This window comes from Chiloscyllium plagiosum, chromosome 30, assembly GCF_004010195.1.
Source record: "Chiloscyllium plagiosum isolate BGI_BamShark_2017 chromosome 30, ASM401019v2, whole genome shotgun sequence".
NCBI classification, from domain to species: domain Eukaryota; kingdom Metazoa; phylum Chordata; class Chondrichthyes; order Orectolobiformes; family Hemiscylliidae; genus Chiloscyllium; species Chiloscyllium plagiosum.
Window position 1 is genome coordinate 1,379,384 of NC_057739.1, and position 14,650 is coordinate 1,394,033.

Below are 14,650 nucleotides of genomic sequence, written 5' to 3' on the forward strand. Positions count from 1 at the left end.
CTACCAGCAACACAATCTGGTGCACTTCTGCCCATTTCTCCTCTGCACTAATCTGCCGTGGGCTCCATTTTCATCTTAGGATTCTATCTTAAGATGATAACGCTCTGACTCCTTTTCGGAGTATGCATCTATATGTATCTTTTACTGTCTCGTTTTTCTGTTGTAAGTCCATTAGCCTTTCAGGACTAAACCCCTCTGCCTGCCTGGTCAGGTTTTTCCTGCACCATTACATCAAACAGGGTGTCCGCTAACTGAACCTCAACTCCTTTGTCTTTCTCTTTAATTTTTGCTTCTGGTGTGACTCATGACAGAGGGATCCTGTTACTGCACAGTCTGGAAAAATCCAGGACATTTTTTTTCTTTTAACTCCTGAGTTCCCTGGTCTTCCTTTGGCTTCTCCACAACAATGGTGTCACTCCCACTTTTGATCCTGCTAAATCATTCCCAAGGACAAACTGGATTCTTGGAACTGACACTCTGTCAATCACTCCCACTGTTACTTCCCCAGTCTTGAGTTGGATCTCCAATCTGATCTTACACAGGGAAACATTAAATTTCTGTCCATCCACTTCACAAATTACATCTCTGTCAGGTCGCAAGTCAGAGAGAATGCAAATATTTTCATCTCTTACTATTAGAAACTGATTAGCTTCCGTGTCTCTCGAAATTGTAACTTCTTTCCCTTCTCCCCTGTTCTTCCTGAGTAAACTTTACCCACAGAGGCGAAGTCTTTATAGAAATCGGGCATTAACTCCATACCCAGCCCCTGCCTAGGCTCTGCACTCTCCTGCAGCTCCTTGACTTTTCTTGGGTTTTCCTTTACTATTTCCACTAATGCCACTGGCTTAGCCTCTTTCTCCACATCATTTCCCACAGTGCATTTCTTCAATAACCAGCACTGTGACTTAGTGTGTCCCACCTTATCACAATGGAAACACCTGAGGCTTTTCACCTCCTTTTCACCCCCAGGGGCTCCTTTTCTCACCTATGTCAAAATATTGCCAGTGTTCTCTACTTTTTTTTTGTACTGAAGGATCTCCCCTTCTCCCAATTTCTATCCCTCACAGAATGAAATTCCTTTTGGAAGCTAATTTCATCTTATGCACAAATGCATAGTCATCTGTCATCTCTGCCACTCTTCTCAATTCTTGAACTTCCTGTTCATCCACATGTTCTTATCATCTCTGGAAGTAAGTTTTTAAAGTCCTCCAGCAGAATAATCTCTCTTAGAATCCCATATACCTTATCTATTTTTAAGGCCCGCATCCATCTATTAAAATTACTTAACATACATCTGACCTGGTTCCTTCTTTATGAACCGCTGTCTGTAAGCTTCTGGTACTAATTCATTGGCACTCAAAATAACCTTTCCTACATCTGCATAATTTCTGGACCCCTCATCTGACAGCACTGCAAATACCTCACCAGCTCGGCCTACCTACTTACCTACAAGTTCTCTGGTCACTCCATCTGCCTGGCCAATTTTTCAGATGAAATAATGACTTCAACATCTTTCTCATCAAAATGTGGCAGTGTTTTAACATATTTGTATACATCCCTTCATCTCCATCCTGTTAATTTGACTTTCCTGACTAATTTGCAACTTCTGAAGTTCCAATTCTCCCTCCCTTTCTCTTTCGTCTTTCTCTTTTGATTTGCGTACCTAAGAACCTTTTCTCCCTTTTTCCTCTCTCACTTTCTTCTCGCTCTCTTTTCCTTGCGTTATCTTCTAACTCAATTTTCCTCAATTGTAATTTAAGTTTTTCTAAAGCGACTGCACATGTCTGTTTCCCTGACAAATCTAAGTACTTGACCAACTCCATTACGATTTCAGCTTTCCTCTTGTCTCTGGTTAAATCTAATTCTAACCTATTTGCTAATTGTTAAGGTATATCCTTCTCTCTCTTTCTAAACTTTTTTGCAAATTTGGGAAGCATCTTCAAACTCTCGAACCTTTTTAGCAATCCTAAGAGCCATTTCCCTCACTTTTAATTTAACCAACCACAAGTAACCAAAAGTAAACAAATTTTCTCAATCAGTTTTACTTAAAGATCTAGGACTCTAATCACCAAGTGTTTAAATTTGCTGGAATCTTTTGTACCCCAAATCAGTTCAAATCTGACCAAATCTGTCCAAAGCTCAGACTGGATTTGTCTAAACCTGTCCAAATCTTGGACATGAGCCCCTAGATTCCTGTGTTAATCAAACCAAATGCCTACCCTCATAATCTATTAAAATATGAGTGACAGAGAACTCCCAAATTCCACTCTTTAAAGAAAATAACATCAATTTATTTTCTAATGCTAAAAGTGAACATTAAACAAAAACTATTCACAAATCTAAGCCACCTTTCTGTTAACTGCTTACTATCGCTCTCCAACTCTACAACAATATGTTGTTGTAATAAGACACTTCTTAAAATTACATCAACCTAATTTCAAAACCACTATCTCTGTCTTCTTCTGTGTCTTCACTCTTCTTGCTTATGATCTCCCTGGGTCATCTTCCTTCTTTTTACTGCGAGCATGTTTCGCATGAAAAGCATCCTTTGATACACAGTGTTTTCTAATTTCTTTGACAGAAAGATGCTATATTGGTGGTTTGCTCTCTTTCTCTAAGGCAGTTGCTCTCTGACCAATTTTCAAAATGTCTGCATTCTTACAACCTAAACATCAGAATGTGTCATTGGTTCAATATTGGCAAACCAAAAAATTCAAACTAGATTGGGTTTTACTATCCCAGGCCATAATTTAAACTGGTTTAATTCGAATTGTTGTCAAAACAGCAACCAAAACTCGGGTATCCATTTCACAGCCAAACATAACATTTTTATATTTTCCAGCACACTCTGAGACTGCCATCTAATCATATACACAGGTGCTTGTAAGTTTTCAGTTCAGACTGAATGCTCTCTTTTAAAAGTAAGTACACACCTTCAACTTCATGACATAGTATTTGGTCCATAGCTGTGGCACCACAAGTGCATGTCCGAATACCTCAGATATTGTGAGGATTTATTCCTCTGTAGATATGTTATGCTCATCTACATATCTCTTCAAAAAAATTCAATCAAGCTGGTCAGACCAGTATTGCAGGACCATGATAATCATCATCAGGATCCAATAGCATATGTTCAAGAGACATCTCATCACCACCTTTTCAAGGGCACATAGGAACAGCCTGTAAATTCTGGTCCAGTCAGTGATTCCCAAGTCCCATTACTGCACTGAAGTAATAGCTATGATTCTGGACCTGATACAGGTTCCTATTGTACAGACTATCATTTTAGTGCTGAGCATCACGTTCCACCTGCTGGTAAAATGTAAAATGCTGGTCCTGGGATAAAGGCTGTATTGGCATAGGCTATGATCCTGGTCCAGGGTTAGTTGCCATAGGAATAGGCTGTAATCCTGGTTTTGGGGTAAAGGTTCCATTTGCAAAGGCTATATCCCTGATCCTGGTCCTGGTCTACAGGCTATAATCCTGGTCCTGGGTTATAGGTTTCATAATCGCAGGCTATCAGTCTGGTCATTGGCTGTAGGTTCCATTAGCGTCAATGATAATCCTTCTCCTGCGATAACAGGAGAACAGACTCTTTGAACCAAACAGTTTATGCCGACCCATGTTCCCAAACTAAACTAATCTCATCTGTCTGTGTTTGGCTCATATCCCTCCAAGCCTTTCTTATTCATGTACTTATCCAAATGTCCTTCAAACTTTGTAACTGTACCCACATCCACCATTTCCTCTGGCAGTTCATTCCTTAGGTTCTACAGGTACACACAGTAATCCTGGTTCTGGGCTACAGATTTCATAGGCACAGGCAATAATCCTGGTTCGTAGCCAAATTATTCACAAATGTATGTGTCTTTGCTGAACCTGGCATAATGGGTTATAGGCAATGAACATAGGTCTGGGCTATAGGCTCCATAGGCAGAGAATATCATCCATATCCAAAAACACGGGATCTCATCCTGGCACTGGGATATAAATTCTATGGTCACAATCTTAGCATGTTCTCTGCAACACAGCCTCAATATCTAGGAGAATATGAAATAGTGAGAAATTTCTGATTTCTATCAAATGAGGTGAGCATAATTTAATAATCTTATTTGGTCTTGTTACACAGATTGCAAAACCGGTCACAGTCCCGGATAATTCTTGATGTAGTTCAGAAAACTATTCAATCCTACCCATTTCATTTTTGCGAGGCTTGGATTCTCACAGGAGCACAGGAGGGAGCCTTTGGATGGATCACTGTGAACTATCTTCTGAAATCCTTCCTCCAGGTGGGAAACTGGAAACTTTGTTTTTATTGATTCACAGGATGAGAGCATCACTGGCTAGACCAGCATTATTGTCCAGAGGGCAGTTAAGAGTCAACCACATTGTTGTGGGTCTGGAGTCACATGGAGACCAGACTGAGTAAGAATGTCAACTTCCTTCCCAAAGGACATTAGTGAGTCAGATGGGATTTTCCCAACAATCGACAATGGATTCATGGTCATTACTAGATTCTTAATTCCAGATATTTATTGAATTCAAATTCCACCATCTGCTGGTGATGGTGAGATGCAAATCCAGGTCCCCAGAACATTAACAGTCCAGCGATAATGCCACTAAGACATCGCTGCCTCTTACATGAGATAGGTATACCTGATATGCACATGCACGACTAACTGAGACACAGAGCTCGACAGCATAGAAAAAGACCTTATGACCTGTCAGCCTTAGCCAGAGACTTTTCCCCAGGGCAGGATTCACTGGCACGAGGGGCCATAGTTTTAAGATATGAGGAGAAAGATATAGAGGGATGTCAGAGGTAGGTTCTTTGTGCAGAGAGTTGTGAATGCATGGAATGCATTGCCAGCGGTGGTGGTGGAAGCAGAATCATTAGGGACATTTAAGAGACTGCTGGACATACACATGGACAGCAGTGAATTGAAGGGTGCATAGGTTAGGTTATTTTATTTTACATTTGGATTAATCCTCGGCACAACATCGTGAGCCGAAGGGCTTGTTCTGTGCTGTATTTTTCTATGTTCTACGTTCTAAAAACAGCCGCCTAACTTTTCTAATCCCAACTTCCATTGTTTGGCTCATAGCCATGTATGCCTTGGCATTGAAAATTCACATCTGAATACTTTTTAAATGTCTATCTCTCCCACTCTTACCAGATGCCCACCATGCTTTTGTTGAAAACAAATTTTCATCATATCACCTCTAACCCTCCTCCCAGACATTAAAATTATGCCCCGGGTCATTGATTCCTCCAAAACAGAGAAAAAGGTTTGTCTTATCTGGCCTATTTATGCACCTCATAAATTTTCACATGTCAGTCATGCCTCCCCCTCATTTCCCTACTCCAAGGAAATACACACCAGTATGTAAACTCCTTCTGCATCATTAAAACTCCCCAGCCCACACAACATAGTGGTAAATCTTCTCTGCCACCGTCACCATTGCTATCACACCCCTCTTATAATATGAATATCAGAACTGCACACATCACCCCATCCGTGGTCTAACCAACACTTTATACAGAACAAGGAACAATACAGCACAGGAACAGGCCCTTCGGCCCTCCAAGCCTACGCTGACACTTTTTGCCCTTCCATACTAAAACTGTCTTTGCTTCCAGGATCCATGTCCCTCTATTCCCTTCCTATTCATGTTTCCGGCTGTTTCTTGAATGCTGCAATTGTGTCTGCTTCTATCTCCTCCTCTGGTAGCACATTTAAGGCACTTACCACCCTCTGTGTGAAAACCTGCGCACCTTACTCTTCACTTTTAAACTCCTCCCACACCCATGCCAAGATCTTGAACCTGTGTCCCCTGGTAACTGACCCCTCTACCCTGGGAAAAAGCCTCATACTTTCCACTCAATCCATACCATTCACAATTTTTAAAAAATAGAATCCTGACCTTGTGGAAACAGGCCATTTGACCCAACAACTCCACATTGACCCTCTGAACAGTAACCCACACACACCCATTCCCCTACTACTCTACTAATACCCCTAACCTACATATCCCTGAATACTATGGGCAATTTAGCATGGCCAATTCACCTCCACATTTTTGGAAACCTGAGCAGACACAGGCAGAATGTGCAAACACCAAACACACATTCACTTAAAACGGGAATTGAACCCTGGTCCCTGACGTTGTGAGGCAGCAGTGCCAACCACTGAGCCACCATGCTCCGCCTCCTTCTAAACATCTATCAGGTCACCCCTCAATCTCCTGGTTTCAGTGAAAACAAACCCAGTCTATCCAACCTTTCTTCATAGCTAAAATCCCCATACCAGGCAACATTTCTTTACCCTCTCCAAAGCATCCTTCTGGTAGCATAGTGACCAGAACTGTAGGCAATATTCCAAGTGTGTCAAAACGTGTGGTGCTGGAAAAACACAGCCAGTCAGGTAGTATCTGAGGAGCAGGAGAGTCAATGTTTTGAGCACACACACTTCACCAAGTGTGGCCTAACTAAAGTTCTATCAAGCTGCAGCAAAGCTTACCTGTCTTTATACTCAGTTCTCCTTCCAATGAGGACAAGCATGCAATAAGCCTTTTTTACTCCCATATCTACCTGCGCTGCCACCTTCAGTGATCCGTGAACTTGCACATCCAGATCCCTCTGTATATCAGTACTCCTAAGGCTTCTACCATTCACTATATAATTTCCACCTGCATCTTCCAAAATGCATCACCTCACATTTGTCCAGATTAAATGCCATCTGCCATTTTTCTGCCCGTGCCTCCAACTGATTTATATCCTGCCGTATCCTCTGACAATCATCCTCATTATCCGCAATTCTGTATATCTTTGTTTAATCTGCAAACTTACTAATGAACACATTTTCCACCGAATCATTTATGTAGACCACGAACAGTGGAGGTTCCAACACTGTCACAACCTTCCACTCCAAAACGCATCCTTCCATCACTACCCTCTGTCTGCAATGATTAAACCAGTTCTATATCCATCTTGCCAGTGCACATCTGATACCATGTGACTTCAGCTTTTGTAACTAAAGCTTTTGTCAAAGGCTTTCCTGAAGTCCATGTAGATATCACCATTTTCCCTTAATCATCTTCATCACCTCCTCAAAAAACTCAGCCGAATTAGTGAAGCACGACCTCTCCAGCACACGACCATGCAGTCTATCGCGAATAAGACCATTTGCTCCTAAATGCATACAGATCTTGTTCCTGAGAATCTTTTCCAGTAATTTCCCTACCACTGACGTGAGACTCACAGGCCTGTAAATTTCCTGGATTATCCCTGGTATCCTTCTTAAACATTGGGATAACATCAGTTACTCTCCAGTCCTCTGGAACCTTAACCATAGCCAAAGAGGATGCAAAGATGTCTGTCAATGCTGCAACAATCTGTTCTCTTGCCTCCCTCAATATTCTGGGATAGATCCCATCAGGACCTGGGGACTTATCTACCTTAATACTATTTAAGACACACCTCTTCCTTTTTAATAGCAACTTGGCTCAGAAATTTGACAATCCCTTCCCTGAGATCATCCTCCACCAATTCCTTCTCTTTGGTGAATATCAACACAAAGGACCTCACTGAAATCTTCGGGCTCCACCCATAGATTCTCTCCTTTGTCCTTAAGTGGGCCAACCTTTTCCCTGGCTCCGTTTTACTTTTTATCTTTATATAAAATGTCTTGGATTCTTCTTAATTCTGTTTGCTAATTACTTTTCATGACCCCTTTAAGCCTTCTAATTCCTTGTTTAAGTTATTTCCCACTTTCCTTATATACTTCTATGGCATTGTCAGTTCCCATTCTTCTGGACCTTATTTTTGTTTCCTTTTATTTTAGACCAAGGTCATGACATCCCTGGTCACCCAAGGTTCATAGAACTTGCCACACCTTTCCTTTATTCTCACAGGAACATATTGCTCCTGAACATTTATCAACTGCCATTTGAAATACTTCCACGTGTCCAATATGGGTTTACCCTCAACAGTCGCCTTCACTCAACATTCTCCAGTTTCTGCCTAATATTGTTATGGTTTGCCTTCCCTCAATTTAACACCTTCACCCAAGGATTCCGTGAGTTTCTTAAAACTCACGTTATTATGCTCCCCCAGATCAAATGAAGTTAAGTTTTAAAAGGAACTAATTTAACCAGGCTGTCCTGATTTAATAAAAGAGTGAATTAGTTCAGTTACAAAACACAACAGGAAATAATGACACAACACCCATATACACAGATTAGAAATGAGAACTGAGTCCCAAAAATGTTAAAGCCTCTGTGGGTCATTTGGAAGACGAATTAAGGTATCAATTCCGGTGGATGTTAACAGTAGCACTGATGTTGGTAGTTGAATGTCAAGTTTGAGATTCTTTGCTTTGTAAGTTGATTAACATTTCTGAAGGGTCACTGGACCCAAAACATTAACTTTGATTTCTCTTCACAGATGCTGCCAGACCTGCTGAGCTTTTCCAGCTTCTATTTTTGTTTAAAATTTCTTTGTCCTGGTTCATTTCAACATTGGCTAAATTTTCTATTCTTTACCTGCAGTGCAGGGGTGTTTTAGTGGCTGTTCTCAGAGCTATGACCTTCACAGCATACTAGTCCACACATTTGGACATTAATAAACACATACCAGAGTTGAAGCTTTTAACATTTAATCTTTGTCCCTGCAAAAAATACAAACATGTCACTCACCCAGATGCTGTCTTTTATTAATAATCATGTTCATAGATTTATAGAAACTCTACAGTGCAGATAGAAGCCATTCAGCCCATCAAGCCTCACTGACCCTCTGAAGAGCATCCCAGTCGGACCTGGCCCCTCAACCTTTCCCCTTTTCCCTGCATTTGCCATGGCTAATCCACCTAGCCTACACATCCCTGGACACTACAGGACAACTTAGCATAGCTAAGCCACCAAACCAGCACTGTGGGAGCTAACCAGGGCACCCGGTAGAAATTCACGCAGACACTGGGAGAACAAGTAAACTCCACGCAGACAGTCACCCAAGGTTGGAATTAAATCTGGTGTGAGGAACTGTGAGGCAGCTGTGCTAAATACTGTGCCACTGTGTTGCCCATGAATTAATGACCAGAAAAAGAATATTTACAAAGTTAATCACAGAGGATTACACTTCACTTTGCAGCCCATTTCTTCAATTTGTAAGTATTTGAAGTCATTTTGGATGTATTTTTTATAAAAATAACATGTTGTAATTAAAGTTCAATATAAGTGACCCTGGTTATGATTTGTGGTCTTCACAATAGCCTCCATTGCATTGTGTGACACAATCTTACTAAGTGGGATAGAGTCAAAACATATCTAGCAAACTCGGCAGCATCTTTGTCATCACAAAATGGAACAAATTAGAGGAAACATACAACACCATCAACAATATCCTGACAGGCATCAAATTCACAAAAGAGGAGGAGAACAATGACAGACTCCCATTCCTAGTCGTAACAGTTGAGCGTACAGTTAACGGGGAGCTTCAAACCAACATCTATAGAAAAACAACAAACATGGACCAAATACGTAACTTCAGAAGCAATCATCCCAACACCCACAAACGGAGCTGCATCAAGACATTATTTCAATGAGCTACATCACACTGCAGCACCCAAGAACTACAAACAGCAGAAAAAAATTCTATACAACGTTTTCAAGAAAAATGTGTAACCAATAAACACAATCCACTGATTCCACAGAAACAAGCAGATACAACGCAACCAATAACTATAGCCACATTACCTTACATCAAAGACATATCAGAAATGACTTCCAGACTACTCAGACCCCTTGGCATCATGTAGCCGACAAGACTACCAACACACTTAAACAGCGACGAATGAACCTAAAGGATCTATTAGATATTACCACAAAACTAGCATCATTTACAAGATACCATGCAAGAACTACAAAACACTACATCGGATAAACTAGCAGGAAACTTGCCACCAGGATGCATGAACACCAACTGGCCACCAAAAGACATGAACCACTATCACTAGTTCATATACATAAAGACACCACTTTGACTAGGACAACACACACATAGTACATGCGAAACAAAGACATGCACGAGAATTCTTAGAGGGATGGCATTCTAACCAGAACTCCATCTGTAAACACATCAATTGAGACCCTATCTACCTTCCCTTGGAAAAGAGAATCATGACCCACCTTAAGAAACCAAGACCTAGAAACAGAGAGTTGGGGCATACCACCAGCGCTTCACCAGAACTCTCACTGATGATGTTACCTAGTATGGTGACGAACTGTCTGAAAACAAACCTTCAAGCTTAGCAGGCTAACTTACATACTTAAAACTAGGCATCTTTGAGGTGCTATGAGACATCAACATTGTGGAATTGTAAACAATCACAATCTAACTTCATGGTCTCACATTTCCTCCACCCTGTATCAAAATGGGCTGCAAGAGAGAGTGCCAGGAGCAGATCAGGCATACCTAAACATGAGAAAAGAGAATCACATAAATGATAAGCAGTAGCAACATGCTATAGACAGAGATAAGTGATTCCAAAGCCAACAGACTGGATCAAAGCCCTGCAGAATTGTCACATCTACTTGTAAGTAGTGGTGGACAATTCAACACATAATTACTGGAGGAGGTTTCATGAATATCCCATTCTTAATGGTGAAGGAACCCAGCACGAGTGCAAAGGACAAGACTGAAATATTTGCAAACATCATCAGCCAGAAGTGGCAAATGTCCATTTAGACTCCTGTACAGCTGCCATTGATGCATGTCCTCAACCATTTTGATTCATTCCACGTGATATCAAGAAATGACAAGGAGTCCTAGATTCAGCAAAGACTATGGGTGCAGCAGTAGATGTGTTCCAAAATTAGCTATGTTCCTAACCAAGTTTTTACACTAATGCTTGAACAATGGCTTCTACTCAATAACCACCCAGGTCTGTCCTCTTCTCAAAAAGCAAGACAAAACTAATCTGGCTAGTTACTGTCCAATCAGATTGCTCTCAACCATCAGTAAAGTGATGAAGGGTGTAGTCAACCGTGCTCTCAGGTCACACCCGCTCAGGAGTAACATGTTGGCTGAGGCTCCGTTTGAGTTTAACAGTGTGATCATCACAACCTTACTGGTCTAAGCGTGAACAAAAAAGTTGAAATCAGAGATGAAGTGAAAGAAATTGCCCTTGACATCAAGGCAGCAGTTGGCCATGTGTGGCAGCAAGCAGACCGAGCAAAACTGGAGGCAATGGAAAATCCTTCCACTGCCTGGAATCACACCTGGCACAAACTACAGTTTAATTCAGGATAGTCAGCATGGCTTTGTGAGGGGCAGGTCATATCTCACTTGGCATATTGAATTCTTTGGGGATGTGACAAAATACATGGATGAAGGTAGAGCAGTGGATGTGGTGTACATGGATTTGATAAGGTTCCCCATGATAGGCTCATTAGGAAGGTAAGGAGACATGGGATACAGGGAAATTTGGCTGTCTGGATATAGAATTGGCTGACTCATACAAAACAGAGGGTGGTAGTAGATGGATATTCTGGATGTAAGTTTACTCACTGAATTGGAAGGTTCGTTTGCAGACATTTCATCACCATACTAGGTGATATTATCAGTGAATCTCTGATGAAGCACTGGTGCTATGCCCTGCTTTCTATTTGTGTATTTAGATTTTCTTGGGTTGGTGACATCATTTCCTATTCTTTTTTTCAAGGGCAGGTAAATGGGGTCTAAGTCAATGTGTTTGTTGATAGGGTTCTAGTTGGAATGCCATGCTTCTAGGAATTCTCGTGTGTGTCTCTGTTTGACTTGTCCTAGGATGGATGTGTTGTTCCAGTCAAAGCGGTGTCCTTCCTTATCTGAGTATAAGGATACCAGTAAGAGTGGGTCATGTCTTTTTGTGGCTAGTTGATGTTCATGTATCCTGGTGGCTAGTTTTCTGATTGTTTATTCAATGTAGTGTTTGATACAGTTCTTGCAAGGTATTTTGTAAATGATTTTTGTTTTGCTTGTTGTCTGTATAGAGTCCTTTAAGTTCATTAGCTGCTGTTTTAGTGTGTTGGTGGGCTTGTGGGCTACCATGATGCCAAGGGGTCTGAGTAGTTTTGCAGCCATTTCTGAGATGTCTTTGATGTAGGGGAGAGTGGCTAGGGTTTCTGGGCATGCTTTGTCTGCTTGTTTGTGTTTGTTGCTGAGAAATCAGCAGACTGTGTTTATTGGGTACCCATTCTTTTTGAAAAGTATAGATAGTTTTCCTCTGGTCTTTGTAGATCCTCTGTGCTGCAGTGTGTGGTGGCTCACTGAAATAATGCTCTGAGAAAAGAACAGGTAATGACATCACCAACCCAAGGAAACCTGAACACATAAATAGAAAGTAGGACAAAACACCAGCAGTTCACCGGAGGCTCACTGATGATGTTACCTAGTATGGTGATGAAACATCTGAAAATGAACTTTCTAGCTCAGTGAGCAAACGTACACCCTGTACCTCAACCTCAGCTACAAATCTTCTCAAAGTTTGGTGGTAGTAGTTGGAAAGTATTCAGCCTGGAGCTCGGTGACCAGTGGTGCTCTGCAGTTATCTGTTCTGGGACTCTGCTTTTTGTGATTTTTGTAAATGACTTGGATGACAGAGAAGAAGGGTGGGTTAGTCAGTTTGCTGATGACATGAAGATTGGTGGAGTGGTGGATAGTGTGGAGGGCTGTTGTAGGTTGCAACGGGACATTGACTGGACACAGATCTGATTAGTGCAGATGGAGTTCAATCTGGAAAAGGTTTGAGAAGATTTGTAGCTCAGGTTGAGGTTCTGAGTGTAGGTTTGCTCGCTGAGCTGGAAGGCTTCTTTTCAGACGTTTTGCCACTACACTAGGTAAAATCTTCAGTGAGCTTCCAGATGAAGCACTGCTGGTGTAGCCCGCTTTCCATTTATATGTTTGGCTTTCCTTGGATTGGTGATGTAATTTCCTGTAGTGATATCATTTCCTATGGTGGTGTCATTTCCTGTTCTTTTTCTCAGGGGGTGGTAAATGGGATCCAAGTTATTGTGTTTGTTGATAGAGTTCCGGTTGGAATGCCATACTTCTGGGAATTCTGATAGGTGTCTCTGTTTGGTGTGTCCTAGGATGAATGCGTTGTCAGCGAGCACACCTATATCCACAAAGTGTGAAGTGATTCATTCTGGAAGATCAAATTTGAATGCAGAATTTGAATGGATGGTTAAAGGCAGGATTCTTGGCAGTGTGGAAAGACAGAGGATCTTGGGGATCTATGTCCATAGATCCCTCAACGTTGCCACCCATGTTGATTGGATAGTTAAGGCGGCTTATGGTGTGTAGGCTTTCATTAGCAGGGACTTTGAGTTTAAGAACCACTTGGTTATGTGGAAGCTTTAGAGAGGGCATGTTTTTATGTAGGAAGGTTGAGGGAGCGCAGGCTTTTCTCACTGGAGTGAAGAAGGATGGAAAGTGACTTGATAAAGGTGTACAAGATGATAGATAGAGTGAATAGTCAGAAACTTTTTTCCCAGGGCAGAAATGGCTATCACAAGGTATAGGGGAGATGTCAGAGGCAGGGTCTTTCCAAAGAGAGTGATGTGTGTGTGTGCGTGTATGTGTGTCTGAGAGAGAGAGAAAATGTGGAGGATGTTGAAGGAGCACTTGTGAGTGTTGGATAACTTTGTCCCACTGACAAAGGCAAGGAATGATAACATGAAGGAGCCTTGGATGATAGGATGAGAGGAGCTTCTCGTTCAGTGGACGAAGGAAGCTTACTTAAGGTTGAGGGAACAAGGATCTGGTACAGCTTTAGAAGATTACAGGGTAGCGAGGAAAGAACTCAAAAATAACTGAGGAGAGATAGGAGGGGGCATGAAAAAGCCTTGGTGGGAATGATTAAGGAAAACCCAAAGGCATTTTATACATATGTGAGAAATAAGAGAGTGATCAGGGACAGGGGAGGGAACTTGTGCCTGGAGTCTGACACGGTAGGGGTGGACCAAAATGAGTTTTTTGCTTCAATATTCACAAGCGAGAGGGACCTTCTTTATAGTGAGAACACCGTGGACCAGGTTAATAGGCTTGAACAGATTGATATTAAGGAAGTGGATGTGCTGGAAATTCTGGGAAGCATCAGATAGGTAAGTCCCCAGGGCATAACCAGATATGTCCAAGGTTACTACGGGAAGCGAGGAATGAGATTGCTGTGCCTCTGGCAATGATCTTTGCATCTTCACTCTCCACAGGAGTAGTGCTGGATGATTGGAAGGAGGTGAATGTTGTTCCTCTGTTCAAGAAAGGGAATAAGGAATAGGGAAATCCCTGGGAATTGCAGATCAGTAAGTCTTACATCTGTGATAAACAACGTACTGGAAAGGATCGTGAGAGATAGGATTAATGGCTATTTGGAAGAACATAGTTTGATTAAAGATAGTCAGCCTGGCTTTGTGAGGGGCAGATAATGCCTCACAAGCCTTATTGTGTTTTTTGAGGATGTTGATGAAGGTCGAGCAGTGGATGTGGTGTAAATGGATTTCAGTAAGGCATTTAATAAGGTTCCCCACGGAAGGCTCATTCAGAAAGTTAGGAGGTATGGGATATAGAGAAATTTGGCAGTCTGGATACAGAATTGGCTGGCCAAAAGAAGAC

The 14,650-nt window shown here is 41.7% G+C and overlaps 1 protein-coding gene across 5 annotated transcripts in view; it reads left to right on the forward strand.

The window, feature by feature from the left end:
- LOC122564689 (ectonucleoside triphosphate diphosphohydrolase 8-like) overlaps positions 1–14,650 on the forward strand; it is a 129,976-nt gene that overhangs the window by 74,832 nt on the left and 40,494 nt on the right. For all 5 annotated transcript variants that reach the window (XM_043719797.1, XM_043719795.1, XM_043719792.1 and 2 more), the window contains one exon: positions 4,130–4,289. In XM_043719797.1, the coding sequence (XP_043575732.1) occupies positions 4,130–4,289 (160 nt within the window). The remainder of the gene's footprint in view (positions 1–4,129; positions 4,290–14,650) is intronic.